The sequence below is a fragment of the Stenella coeruleoalba genome (genome assembly GCF_951394435.1).
Source record: "Stenella coeruleoalba genome assembly, chromosome: 3".
Classification (NCBI taxonomy): Eukaryota; Metazoa; Chordata; class Mammalia; order Artiodactyla; family Delphinidae; genus Stenella; species Stenella coeruleoalba.
In genome coordinates this window covers 164,883,375-164,898,002 of record NC_137148.1, presented here as the reverse complement: position 1 = coordinate 164,898,002, position 14,628 = coordinate 164,883,375, and the positions used below count along the sequence as shown (strand labels likewise).

Genomic DNA, 14,628 nt, shown 5'->3' with positions numbered 1-14,628 from the left:
TCAGGCCAAAAACCTTGGCTTCTCCCTCTCTCTTCCACCCACACTTGGTCCATCAGCAAATGTCAAAATCTACCTTAAACAATACATCCCAAATCTGCCCACTCTTCTTCCTTCTCAGCCACTATGGAGTGGTAGCCCCATTATCATTTGCCTGGACTAGAGCCGTCACCTCCTCCCTGCTCCTGCCCTTGCCTTCCACAGTCTTTGCCCCCCACAGCAGCCAGGGGGCACCTGTGAACCCCAGTCAGCTCACGTCCCTCCTCTGCTCAAACCCTCCATAGCTCCCACCTCACTCAAAACAAAAGCCCAAGTTCTCCCCACAGCCCCCAAGGCCCTTCACAACCTGCCCAGTCTCCTCCCTGCCCTCACCTCTTCCCTTTTCCCACCTGAACCACTCCACGCCAGCCACACTGTTCTCTTTATGCTGCTCCCACAGTATGTCAGGCAGGCACATTCCTGCCTCAGGGCCTTTGCACTTGCTATCTCCTCTGCGTAAGGTACCTAAGGTACTAAGGTAACTCAGGCCAACTCCTTCACCTTAACCACTTGATTTAGTACTGCCACCTGCCCAGTGGTCCCTCCTGGGGGTCCCAGTCCCCTTATTTTGCTCTACTTTCTCTTTTTTCCAAAGCACTTTTCACCTTCCATCACACTATTTTTTTTAATATTTATTTATTTATTTGGCTGTGCCAGGTCTTATTTGCAGCACGCAGGATCTTTAGTTGTGGCATGTGAACTCCTAGTTGCAGCATGTGGGATCTGGTTCCCTGATCAGGGAACATAGCCAGGCCCCCTGCATTGGGAGTGTGGAGCCTTAGCCACTGGACCACCAGGGAAGTCCCCCATCACACTATTAATTTACTATTGATTATAGTATGCTTGCTCTCCGTCTCCCCCGCTGGAGTATCAGTCCCAAGAGTGCAGGACTCTGTTAACGTGTATCTGGAACACCTGGGACAGAGCCTGGCACAGTAGGTACCTTGTAAATGCTTAGGAGCAAAAATATACGTAGGCAGTGGGCACAGCTGGCTCATTCTTTGGTGATTATTTCTAAAGTGACATATCCATGGAAAACTAGGATCCTATCCACACCTCCTCCTGAAGGCTTTCCAAGTATGGTCCATGCAGTTCTGCTACCTGCCTCTGCACTGGGAGTCCTGAGCAGAGGCGCCTACCTTATCCCACCCTGTGGCATGACCCCCCAGAGTCATCAGACATGGCCAGGAGAGGAAGATACAGAAAGTTGGCTCCAGCGATGAAGAGCCATCAGCCTCCCCGTTGACATCCTGAGCAATCATTGGTTATTTCCAATACTGTTATTTTCAGGGGCATCCCCTTCTCATAAGCTCCATCTCTGGAAAGCTAAGCCCATAGGTCATGATGGTTCTCAGGGGCTTCCTTGCTTGGGAGGCGAATGGATTCCCTGGCCACAATCCGTGCCTGGGCCATGCATCGGCTAATTTCCTCTGCAGGAACACCTTGACATTCTCCATCCTTTCCCTGGCAGGGTCTCCCTTCGCCCGAGCCAGCATTAAAAGTGCCAAGCTGGAGAACTCAACCTTTTTTCACAAAAAGGAGAGGAGGATGCGTTTCTACATCCGCCGCATGGTCAAAACTCAGGCCTTCTACTGGACTGTGCTCAGTCTGGTAGCCCTCAACACGCTGTGTGTCGCTATCGTTCATTACAACCAGCCCGAGTGGCTCTCCGACTTCCTCTGTGAGTACCTCCTGGCCCCACCCCCACTGGCTCCCTGATCCCTTCCTCACACCCTTTTTCCAGTTCTCTTTCTCTGATGGTATGTGTTCCTTCTTTGGTCCTCATTGACTTTGTCCTTTCATTTGGCCATGTCTACCACTCAACTTGGGGCTGATGTTGCCGCTGCAACCATGACAGAACCCTGTTTCTTTGGGCCTGAGCTGGACGCTGGACTTTAGGCCACCAGAGACTTCCATGATCACTTTCTAAGAAAGGCACATAGGGGTGCATTGGAAGAGAGACAGAGAGAGTCGGAGACTGCAAGACAGCCAGATAGAGACAGAAACATACATGTGATTTCTAGGTGCATCTCTGGGAATCAAATAATTTATGGTTGAGAGATGGGGGCACATTAGAGATAAAAAAAAGTGACCTGTGTGTTGTACCCATTTTCTATTCTCATTTCTGACTCTCTGCTTCTTCCCTTTTCTTTCAAACCTTCTGCTTCTTTCCCCTTTCATCTCCTGTCCTTTTTGACTTCCTTATGTCTGGGATTCATTCCTAGAAGATACTCTCTAACAAATGTGAAAACATCTTGCTCCCTCAGTGAGTACCAGGATTTCCAAGGCTTTGCCCTTCTGGGCCTATTCCCAGATTTCAGGAATTAATATGAGATAGTATCAAAACTGATGACCAGGTTGGGGGAAAAGAAGCAGTGAAAGGTGGGGAGACCTCTGAGCGGGATTTAAAAAGTAAAGAGGTCTTAGGAATCAACAAGAGTAATGGCTGGACAGTAAGGAAGGCAAGTGGATACCTTGGCTCTGGCTTATGGGTCCCGAATGAGGACTCCCCAAAACCTGTTTTCCTGCTGGCTGCCCTCCTCCTACATCTACTGGCTTGTCTGACTTAGGTCTGTAGATTCTCTACCCTTCTGACCTGGTTCAGATTAACCCAGACAACCGTTGGAGAAGTTGAGTCTTCAGCCTAGAGAGGCCTGGGAGCCTGGTCCATGTCATTGTCTCCTTGTAACCCTCATTGTTCCCAGTCACGTTGGCTGAACGCCCCCCACCCCAGGACATTCCCCAGGGGCCAGTTCTCCTTCCGAGAGCCCTGACCTAGTTCCAACCTTAGTAATTGCATTTAGTCCCCCTGGAGTCACTTATAAATGAGGACTATTTACTTTTTGTCTTAACCTCCTCTGATAGCCTATTTTTAATCTCCCATATTCTCCCCACTAATCACCTTGCTCTGTCTGTCCTGGTTCAGGAACAGGGGGTTGGGACTTCCTGCCTGGGGCCTCTGTGTCTGTAAACGTCCTTTAATTATCAATTTCCAGTTGAGAAAACTGCAACACAGAGAGGTTAAGCAACTTGCCCAGAGTCACACAGCTAGTTAGTGATGTAGCCAGGATTTGAACCCAGAGTCCAAGCTGTATCTGATGGTACATCCCTGCCCTGATTACCAGGTAACCTGGGTTCTTGATGCCTGCCCTGCCCCTAACTCTGCATGTGACCTTGGACAAGCTCTTACCATTGTCCATCAATTAAACACATCTTCAATTATAAGGCACTCTTTTATTTTTATTTTATGTGCCACTAAGAAATAAAACAATGCTGCCGTCTAAACTAGGACATGCCAATTTTAAGATACACCCCAGTTTCGGAGATGTCAAAATGTGAACAAAAATATGTGTCTTGGAATCAATGAAGTGTAGTTGTTTCTCTGGGTCTCAAATTCCTCTTCTGTACTTGGTGGAAATTGGATTTGATGACCCTGTAAGTTCTTCCAGATCCCCTAGTGCTACAGATAAGTAATTCTCTCAGGTCTTGTGCATCACCAGCTATCATATTTCCATGGTAACTGGGGAACAAGTATCTTGGAAACTCTTAAGTTGTCCCAGAGTTTCTTCTGGTGGTTTTTGGAATACACCAGATGTTATGGACAGATTTCCCTTGCTGACATTTTGGTCTCAGGGGCCCTGGAGACCTTAGAGTTTCCCTCAGACACTAGGAGCTCCCTGGAGTCCTAAAACTAAGGGAAAGTTTCCATCAGGAATGAGTGGGAAAGACCTTAACAGTCAGTTCAAACCACCTCTTAAAAGAATGATATAACAGGGAATTCCCTGGTGGTCCAGTGGTTAGGACTCTGCGGTTTCACTGCCGAGGGCCCGGGTTCAACGCCTGATTGGGGAGCTAAGATCCCACAAGCTGCACGGTACAGCCAAAAAAAAAGAAAAAGAAAGTAAAATCACAAAGAACTAGAAAAAAATCTTACACCACTAAAAAAAAAGAATGATATAACAAATACCCTTGACCTTCAAACAGAGTTAGCTATGTGACCAAAGTGGAATTCTTGGAGGTTTGGGTCCTCTGTCTTCCCTTTCTGTATGCTTTCCTCCCCTCAGAATTCCTCCTTACCTCTCCTTCCCCTCCAGTAGGTGACTATTCATGCCCTTCCTGACCCCTCAACTTCCTACCCCACCAAGAAAGCCGTCTCAGAAAAGGGACTGCTATTAAACATTTCTTTGCTGGAGCAAACCAATAACCATGAGTTACCTCTCCCCAGGGTATTTGCACCATTATGCTTTCTCACCAAAAAACCAAAAGGCTTTGTCTTGCCTCACGACTTTCAGACATCAGCAAGACAGGATTTCCAAGGGACGTAAATGAGTTTTCAAGGTTCAGAGGAAAGCCATGCCTTAGGTTAGTTGCCTGTGGCCTCCAACTAAGTCGCCAACACAAGGATGACAAATAGGACACTGTCATGATTTCTGTTTCTCTTATTCCTTTGGAAGTCAGACATATAAAAGTGGTTTAGTCATAATTCTTAGATTATGACATGCTGGCATCATGGAACCACTTTGTTAGTTATCCAATTAGTCAGTTAGCTGTTAGTCAGTTAGTTAATTCATTCATTTATTCATTTTAAAAACATAGTAAGATGCGTAAAATAAACAACAAAGACCTACTGTATAACACAGGGAACTATATTCAATATCTTGTAATAACCCATAATGGAAAAGAATATGAAAAAGAATATATATATATGTATATATAACCAAATCACTTTGCTGTATACCTGAAACATTATAAATCAACTATACTTCAATTTAAATTTTTTTTAATTAATTAATTAACTTTTTAAAAAAATATATAGTAAGCACCCAGGAACCCACCAGCCAGGGTTGCAATTAACAGGAATGTCAGAGCCATCTGGAACCTCCCCTCCACAGATCTAACCTCCTCTGTTTTCCCCCCTCTCCCTTCTAGACTATGCAGAATTCATTTTCTTAGGACTCTTTATGTCCGAAATGTTTATAAAAATGTACGGGCTTGGGACGCGGCCTTACTTCCACTCTTCCTTCAACTGTTTTGATTGTGGGGTAAGTGGTCTGGTTTCTAAGGATTTCAGTTCTCCAGCTCTAGCTTAGAATGGCTGACCCCTGGGGACATCCAAAAGAGAGAAGTAGGATCACCCCTGGATATGAGAGACTCTGCTGAATGCAAAAGGAATGAAAGGACAATCCCAGCTTCAGCAAGGATACAGAGCCCCTAGAGCCCTCCTCGACCACTGCTAGTGGGAGGGGAAATTTGTGGACCCTTTTTGGAAAGTAGGATTGACCTGGCGATTCCACGGCTAGGGATTCACCCTAGAGAAACTCACACAGATGCCCAGGAGACACATACAAGAATGTCCTGAGCAGCCTCGCTAGTCCCAGACCAAACGACCCAAATATTCCTTTGCAATAGAGTGGATACAGTTGTGGCCTAGCCACATCATGAAGTTCTCTGCACCAATGAGAGGCAAGCAAAAACAGCCACACCCATCAGCTACATAATACTGCACGGAAGGAAGCAAGGCACTGACAAAACCAGTCCATACGGCATGATTCTGCTCGTGAAAGTTCAGATGGGTGAAACTAAGCTATACGGATTACGGAGGATCCTTGAGTGCTTTCAAAAGGCAGAGACCTCGAAAACACGATGATAAGCGAAAGAAGCCAGACATAAAATAAAAGGTCACATATTACATAATTCCATTTACAGGAAATGTCCAGAACAGGCAAATCTCCAGTGACAGGAAGTAGATTAGTGGTTGCCAGGGGCTGGGAAGAGGGGGATGGGAAGTGGCTGCTAATGGGTCCGGGGTCTTCTTGGGGGGTGATGGAAATGTTTCGGAACTAGAGGGGGGGTGATGGTTATACAACATGGTGAATGTACCAAAGGCCACTGCATTGTGCCCTATTTGGAGTTAACCTTTCTGGTTAATTTTATGTTATGTGAATTCCGCCTCAATTTTTTAAATGCAAATGGTTAAAGGAAACGGTTAGCATAAAATTCAAGGAGGTGGCTAATGTCTAGGGGTCCCTGGAGGCTTTCAGGCTGCTGACATGTCTTATTTCTCGACATAGGTGGTGGTTTCGTGGGCATTCGCTTTGTAATTATGTGTGTCATGAATTCTTTGTGCTCATCGGCTCTTAATAAGTTAAAAAAGAGAAGGGATGAGAGGGGTCTGAGACCCTCACCCTGATTCTGTTTGAGGGTGGGAGTTGGATCAGGTTCCTGCAAGGTTCAGACCCAGGGCACGTTTGCAAGGAGCCTGGACATAAGACGGGGTCCTCTGTTCTAGGTCATCATCGGAAGCATCTTTGAGGTCATCTGGGCCGTCATAAAACCCGGCACATCCTTTGGAATCAGTGTGTTACGAGCCCTCAGGTTATTGCGTATTTTCAAAGTCACAAAGTAAGTCTTTGGGGTTCCCTGGCATCCCGATGGGAATGGGGGTGGGGGCCAGGGTGGGGCCACCTCCACCATGTTGGGGAGGTGGGCTTAGCTGCTGCCGCCCTGGCCCAACCTGACCCCCACCCCCCCCCCCAAACCCTGGCCTCTGTTGGCAGGTACTGGGCATCTCTCAGGAACCTGGTCGTCTCTCTTCTCAACTCCATGAAATCCATCATCAGCCTGTTGTTCCTCCTTTTCCTGTTCATCGTCGTCTTTGCCCTTCTGGGAATGCAACTCTTTGGTGGACAGTGAGTGCTCAGCGGATTCTCCGACGTCTGCTTCCCTGGGGTCCAGCCCAGGGCCTCCCAGCCCCAGGCACCTTGCTCAGTGCCTCCAGAGACCCAGGCCCACCTGCATCACACAGTCTTCCCTCCTCGTGGCCTGGATGCCCAGTGCACTCACCCAGATGGGCGGGGCCCGGGGTACCACGCAGGGTGTCCTTTTAGGGGACAGAGATACTGCCCTGGATACAAGGTACTGAGCCAAGCCCTCAGGACACCTGAGGTGGGACCAACATGAAATGTCTGTGTCCTCTCTGCAGGTTTAATTTTGATGAAGGGACTCCTCCTACCAACTTTGACACCTTTCCAGCAGCAATAATGACGGTATTTCAGGTACAACCTTCAGCCAGCCCCATGAATGCAGGGACATACAGGGAAGCACCAGAGTTCGTCAGGAGGCAGAGGGAGCGGGGAACGTGGGCAGGAGCCTTTATTGTGGTTTCCACAGGAAGAAATGGGCAAGGCACGTTAAGCAGGCTTAGGATTGGCTAGTTTAAATCATTTCATCAGGCCCTGGAGCTGTCCTGAGTTGTCTGGTACCTGACCCTGGGCTGATTCTGACAGGAGAAGGTTGGCCCTGATTGTAAGAGCCCAGTAGTGGAGGTGGTTGGGAGTGTGGGCTCTGAATTGGCAAGGTGGTTTGAAAAGCACATTCACAGGCAAGGTGGTTACTATCTCTAAGAATTAGCTCGTCCTGACTCCCTCCAGGGTCAACAAGGCCTCTCACATATGTCAAAGCATCAGAACATAGAAAGTAATAGACATGGATAATACACCATCCTCCCCCAGATTGGAAGACACCCCGATCCCATATTCCAAGGCAAACAGATTGACCCTGGGTGGTCTCCCCAAACCAATTTCTGTACCCATGTAGGCACATACCCTGAGGTTTGGAACTGGCCTAGCTGGGACTTCCAGAGTCTTTCCATGTGGGTTCTGTCTCTTTAGGGGACAGAGAGTTTATGGAAAATGTGACTTCACTCCTCTCTTCTCCTGGGGGAGAGGTAATTTCTAAATGAGACCCCTAGACAGGGGCTTGGAAAGGGAAGCCATCCATAAAGTTCTGAGCCCTCACATAAATGATTATTAATAGTAATCACCATCTATATATCTTCAGCACAAGGGTTCTTGCCCAAGAGGGAGTCTGTCCCCCAAGGTCACCTAGTAGTATCTGAAAACATTTTGGGTTGTCACAGCTGGGGGTGTGGGGGCATGTTACTGGCATCTAATGGGTAGAGGCCAAGGATGCCGGTCAACACCCTACAGTGCACAGGACGGGAGGAAGTCCCAAATGTCAGTAGTACCAAGGCTAAAAAACCCTGCATTAACAGATTAATGTTTTGGGAGTTCTTTCACATTTACTTTATCCTCATGGAAATAATACAAAGGAGGGAAGTTGGATATTTTTTAACAATTGTGTGGATGCTACATACATAGCCCTTCCCATATGCATCTGCACAACTTCTGTTTGCCAACACCTGTGTCCCTTTACCTGAGGCTTCCTCTGGTCACCAGTACCACCACCATCACCACCCCCAGACACAGCAGTCCAGAAGTACCAGTGAGTATATGGCAAGAGAAATTTATTTCTCACAGTTCTGGAGGCTGGAGGTCCACAATCGGGGTGCATGCAGGGTTGGTTCCTGGTGAGGACTCTCTTCCTGGCTTGCAGACGGCCACCTTCTCACTTCTCTCTCACATGGCAGGGAGAGAGAGAGAGAGACCAAGTTCTCTGGTGTCTTTTCTTATAAAGGCACTAATCCCCTCATGAGGCCCCACTGTCATGTCTTCGTCTAATTCTAATTCCCTCCCATCTCCAAATACCATCACACAAGGGTTTAGAGCTTCAACATATGAATTTAGGGAGTACAACTCAGCCTATAGCAAAATCCCCTTATCACATCAGGGAAGATGGAGTTACAGAAAGATTGTGACTCCTGCAGGGTCACTTTTTCCTAGAACAGGCTGAGAGCCCCTCAATGCAGGGACAGCCCTTTCCTCTTGCAAACAGATGAGACCCTCCCCACCCAGAGACAAGGGCCAAGGAGGGGCCCACACGGCAGGTTCCGGCTCCACAGCTGCATCTCCGAGGGGCCCAAGGTTGAGAGGGGGTTGGCTGTGTGTTTCTCCCTCCCCTTTCAGATCCTGACGGGCGAAGACTGGAATGAGGTCATGTACGACGGCATCAAGTCTCAGGGGGGTGTGCAGGGCGGCATGGTGTTCTCCATCTACTTCATCGTGCTGACGCTCTTTGGGAACTGTATCCTCTGTGTGGGGAAATGGGGACGTGCCCGGGCCTCAGGGAGAGCAGATTGGGGGGCACAAGGGGAGGAATTCAGGAGTCCCAGATATCAAGGTCCAAGTGGCGATGCTTTCCCTGACTCCGACGTTTGCAGACACCCTCCTGAACGTGTTCTTGGCCATCGCAGTGGATAATTTGGCCAACGCCCAGGAGCTCACCAAGGTGGAGTTGGTGGGAGAATGTTGCTGTGGCAAAGTTACCACCTGCTCATGGCAGATCAGGACCGTGCCAGGTGGGGGTAGGGGCTAGGGTCAGAGCTTACGCCCTGGATGCACTGTACCAGGGAGAAAGTGCCTCCTCCCCCACCCCCAAAATAGACGGTCCATAATAAAGTGGATTCTACAGCAAAGGAGGGGGGCTCAGGCAGCAGGGTTTCTACAGGAAACAGAAGGCAAACTCCACCAGAGTGCCCATTTGTAAGGAGTGGGCAGTGTCAAGGGACTTCCAAGGAATGCGGCAGCCTCTAGGATAGCAGGCACTAAACCCGAAAGGAGGGGACAGATGGAGAATAACCCAGACAAGGTCCTGAGGTTCAGTGTGTGTCCCTGTGAGCTTGGGAGTTGGCTGGACTTCATTGCTGAGTGGTAGCAGTAAAGAATTATATGTGCTCATGGTTCCAGGCATTGCTGTTATCTCCGTTTTGCGGAAGGGGGAACTGAGGCTCAGAAAGGCAAAATCCCTGGCCTCTGATGGGAGGATAATATCTGCTACCGTTTAGAGCATCATGCTATGCATGCCAGGGGCTCAGTACAGTTCTTGACACACAGGAAGTGCTCGATAGAGGGAGCCTTTGTAAGTCACTTGGCATGAGCAGGCACCTGGACCTAGAGCCCGCATTTTGCAGAGCTGGTAAAGGGAAGGCTAGGATTCGAACGCAGACTTGGCAAGTTCCAGAACCTAAGTTGTCTACCCACACGCCCTGCCGGCTTTCATTTGAGCCCCCGCTGAGCAGGTAATGATAAAAATAAAAATAACAACAACCAAGGAAAATGTGATTGCCCCTCTTGTATGCCAGACACCAGAAAGCATAAGAGATAGGGAGTTCCTGCTATGCTCATTTCACAGATGGGAAAACTGGGGCCCGGAGGGTTGTGACCTTACCACATATCTAGGAACTGAAAGAGCAGAGGTGTGACCCCTCAAAGAACAGAAAAGAGAGAAGAGTACGGGAAATGCGATCAGAAGGGAATTGGGGGGATGGGTGGTGAGAACCATCCATGGGAGGAGAAGTCCAGTTTTCATCCATGGTCAGTGATATTGGATTATCTGGACAAAACCTGGTGCCAGATGCCCCGTAGGGCAGCCTTCAACTCCCTGGGACTCAGGTCCACCTCAGCCAGTCACAGAGGGGGCAATATTGCTTTCAGTAACACAGCTCACACCCCTGGGATAGCCCACACGCAGAGCAGCTGGGAACGGTTGTACAGGTTGTGCACTGCACGAAGGAAGCTGGGCACCTTTTTGCAATTTAACAAAGGCATCTTAGGAGCTAGCGGTCGTCTGACCTAAGCCTTTCGCCAGCAGCCTCATCACATTAAAAGAATGTGTGCAAAATCATTCAGTCTAGGAGGTCCAGGCCTGGGACCTGCCTCAGCTTCACAGCCCCATCCCCAGTGCCACGAGGTGTTCAGGCCATGTTCAGGGAACTGAACTGAACCTAGCAGACTTTGCCAACCCTCCATCTGCCAGCCTTGGCAGGAGGGAGAGAGACTTTCCTGGGCCCAGTTCCGACTGGGGGAAACGGAAGTCTCTGCCACCCCAAGCACACAGCCACAGTCCTGACCACCACGGAGCTGGCTGGCGTCAGTGCTTCAGGGGCTGTTCCAGCCATGATCTCATCCAGGTTCCAAGACCCCATCCTCAAGGGCCATCATGGGGGAGGAGATACCTCAGGAGGGTGGGAGAAGGGGAAGAAGAAAGCTCATCTCCTGTGACGTGTCTTCCAGACCCTCATTCTTTCCTTCATTTATTCCACAAGCATTTCTCAGGCATTTAATATGTGGCAGGGACCCCACTAAGCCCCTGACGTGGTTGGGGTTTTTTTTAATTTTTTTATTGACGTATAGTTGATTTATAATCTTGTATTAGTTTCTGGTGTACAGCAAAGTGATTCAGTTATACATATATATAATTCTTTTTCATATTTTTTCCATTATAATTTATTACAAGATATTGACTATAGTTCCCTGTGCTATACAGTAGGACCTTATTGTTTATCTATTTTATATATATATATATTTAACCCTCACAGAAAACCTAGCAGGCAAATTCTCTGATCCCCCTTTTACAGATTTTGTCATTCATTGAAAAGCATTTGGGAATTCCCTGGTGGTCCAGTGGTTAGGACTCGGCACTCCCACTGCCAGGGCCCTGGGTTCGGTCCCTGGTCATGGAACTAAGATCCCACAAGCCACAGTGTGGCCAAAAATAAACGAATCAATTAAAATTGAAATTAAAAAGGAAAAGCCTTTACTGAGAATCTACTGTGAACGGGGTCTAGGAGGCAGGGACATGGCAGGGAACAAAATAGACAAATCCCTGCCCTCGTTGATATTCTAGGGGGAGAGATAGATGAGAAAGAAACTTGTCAGATGGTGATAAGTACTAAAGAGAAAAACGAAATGGGGAAAGTCGAGGAGAGTTGAAATTTTAGATGAAGACTGTGAGGCACAGAGAAGTTAAGAGACTCGTCCAAGGTAAGCAGAAAGTGAAAGAGCTGAGATTTGAATCCAGATGGGTCCAGAACTTGTGCTTCTAACCACATGCAACGTTGGTTAAACTTGAGCGTGTTTCAGACTCAACTGGGAGCTTATTGAAAATGCAGATTCCAGGGCCCAGCCCAGGTTCTTCAGGAGACCTGGGAATCTGCATTTGTAGTGTTTCTTAGGCAGGTGGTCCAGGGACTCATCTCTGAGAAATGCTGGGTGTGATGCCAGGAGGAGGGGAGGCCTTGGGAGAGCAGGGTGGCCAGCAGGGTCCCACCCCTGTGTTGTCACTGACAGACAGTGTCCTGATCTGACCATTACTGAGGTGGTAAGGTTGCTTCTTGCCCCAGACATCTCAGCACGGTGGGAGAGGTGCCCTGCCACCGCATGACCTTTTTTACTGGCGGGTTCATCTCTGGCCATTTCTTTCTTGTTGCTTTTTCTTTGCTTTTTCTTTGTTGGCTTTTCTGTTTTACGAATGAGGCCCTGCATGAAGGCTGAAGAAGGATTTAAAGCCCCAAAACGTCTTTTTCTGTGTGTATTTTTAAAACATCTTCCCCCATCCTCCTCCTCTCCGAACCTAACTGGCTGAGAATATAAGTTCCTCTCCTGATTCCCCTTCTGGAGGCTGTTGGCAGTGCATGGGATGGGCTGTGGGATGCCAGATTTTTCGGCACGTGGGGGCTTGTCAGTGTTCTTTAAAAGTCTTGGTTCAGAGAGCTTAAATGGCCCAGGAAGTAGAGTGAGAGGAAAATCTTTGCATTAATTTCCAGCTCATTGAGACAGGGTACAGAAAAATTTCCATTGTGGGAAGGGAAGGGAGTCTTTCTCCTTTTCTTCTGACTGTGTGTTAAAATAGGGTTAATAATGAGCTAGATATTGAGCCTGTACATAAAGGGGATAGCAGTATACTTAACTGACGGGCATCCTTTCCAATCACTGGGCCTCGGCTCTGTTTGGTTGACACCCAGGCCACACCTGTTTGTAAATATCTGAAATGTTGCCCCTGGTTAACAATAGGGTCAGAGGTGAGGCCCCAAGGCCCAGTTCCTGTTTTGTGAACAGGGATCACATGTGACTTGTAGGATGAACAAGAAGAAGAAGAGGCAGCCAACCAGAAACTCGCCCTCCAGAAAGCCAAGGAGGTGGCAGAAGTGAGTCCTCTGTCTGCAGCCAACATGTCCATAGCTGTGTAAGTGTCCCCAACACCGGTATGCTCTCTGGGGTCCTCAACCTCTGCACCCTCCCAGTCAAGAATTTGGGGGCAGGGAGCAGTCCCTGACTGGGCTGAGCTTTAGGAAGAGGTGCTTCTGCCCTCCCACCCACTTTCACTCAAGAAATAATTAATTAAGCAGGTACTATGTGCCAGGCACTGTTCTAGCTGATGGGAATACAGCGTTAACAAGAGGTTGAGGTTTATAGGAAGGGCTAGGGGTGGTGAGAGTTACGATTTTAAGTAAAGTTGTCAGGGAAGGTCTCACTGAGAAGGTGACAAAGCCCGAGGAAGGTGAGGGAGGAGCTCTGTGAGGGTCTGAGTGAAGAGCATCGCTGGCAGTGGGATCAGCATGTACAAAGGCCCTAAGGCAGGAAGATGCCTGGTGTGTTTAGGGAACGTGAAGGAGGCCAGTGTGGCTGAAGTAGAGTGAGTGAGGGGGGCGAGTGGGGGGAGGTGAGGGCAGAGAGGTGATGAGCAGATCATGCAGGGCCTTGTGGGCTGTAGGCAGGACTTAGAATTTTGCTCTGAGCCAGGTGGGAGACATGGAGGGTTCTTGAACAGAGGAGGGATAGGGACTCAGGTGGTCACAGGTACCCTTTGGATGCTATCAGGGGAGAAGACTGCATTGTTCCCTGCAAAAGAGATAGTGGGGGCTGGATCAGGGTGGTGACTGAACAAGTCATGGATGTAGCTGAATTCTAGACAGATCATGAAGGCAGAGTGGACAGAATTTGCTGGTGGATCAGAGGTGTTAAGGTGGTAAGAGTTAAGGTGTCTTGATTAAAGATTCGTTAACACAGATATTCTGAATTGCACCTTTGCTGGGTAGTCCTGGGATTTTGCATACTGTGGGGGGGTGCATAATGGGACAATGGGGAGGGGGCTTTCTTTCTCAAAGTGCAAGGAGATGGCTGTGGAAGGGGAGCCCAGGAAGGTACATGCTCAGACAGGCAAGCCTATAGAAGTTGATGGTCTGTATAAAACTATCAATACACACAGAACCCCTGGAAACATCTGTGTGCTCCAGGCAGGGCTTCAGCCCAGCCAGCACTCCCAGCCATGACCCCACTGGTGTTTTGCACCAGTGGATAGACAGGCACTGTCCCAAGCTCCCAAGCGCCCATGTCGGGGCTTCCAGAACCTGCTCCAGATCAGTGTCCACTATGATTGGCTGTCTCAGAAGTTAAAATATTTTGAACATCAGGACAGCACCCAGAGGCCATGTGCTAAAATTTGAAGAGGAATAGAGAGGTCAGTGGGGACATACACCTGGGCTGAGACCCCCATTAGACCGAAATGCCCAGCCAGGCCAGGATACCTTACTGGAACGAGACGCCCATCTGGGCCAAGACGCCTGTAAGGACGAGACATCCGGCCAGGTTGAGTTTTCCACACAGGTTGAAACACCTAGTTAGGCAGGGATACCCAGCCAGGCCATGACACCCACCTTGACAGAGATGCCCACTTTGGTCAAGATGCCCATCTGGGCCAAGGTACGCACCTGGGCAGAAATGCCCACCTGGGGCAAGACACCCACCAGGGTGGAGATACCCACTGGACCGAGACGCCCGGCTGGGCTGAGATGCCTGTTAGCCCGAGAGGTCCATGCAGGCCACAATGCCCAGTAGTGCCCTAACCCCTGCGCCC

At 48.9% G+C, this 14,628-nt stretch overlaps 1 protein-coding gene across 4 annotated transcripts in view; it reads left to right on the top strand.

Moving 5' to 3' along the window:
• The window catches only part of CACNA1A (calcium voltage-gated channel subunit alpha1 A), a 238,217-nt gene that overhangs the window by 144,213 nt on the left and 79,376 nt on the right, over positions 1-14,628 (top strand). For 3 of the 4 annotated variants that reach the window (XM_079917174.1, XM_079917172.1, XM_079917171.1), the window contains 8 exons: positions 1,508-1,717; positions 4,966-5,078; positions 6,326-6,438; positions 6,594-6,725; positions 7,019-7,091; positions 8,901-9,018; positions 9,155-9,222; positions 12,851-12,957. In XM_079917174.1, the coding sequence (XP_079773300.1) occupies positions 1,508-1,717; positions 4,966-5,078; positions 6,326-6,438; positions 6,594-6,725; positions 7,019-7,091; positions 8,901-9,018; positions 9,155-9,222; positions 12,851-12,957 (934 nt within the window). Of the gene's footprint in view, positions 1-1,507; positions 1,718-4,965; positions 5,079-6,325; positions 6,439-6,593; positions 6,726-7,018; positions 7,092-8,900; positions 9,019-9,154; positions 9,232-12,850; positions 12,958-14,628 lie in introns of all 4 variants that reach the window. The other variant, XM_079917173.1, reaches the window with a different exon arrangement.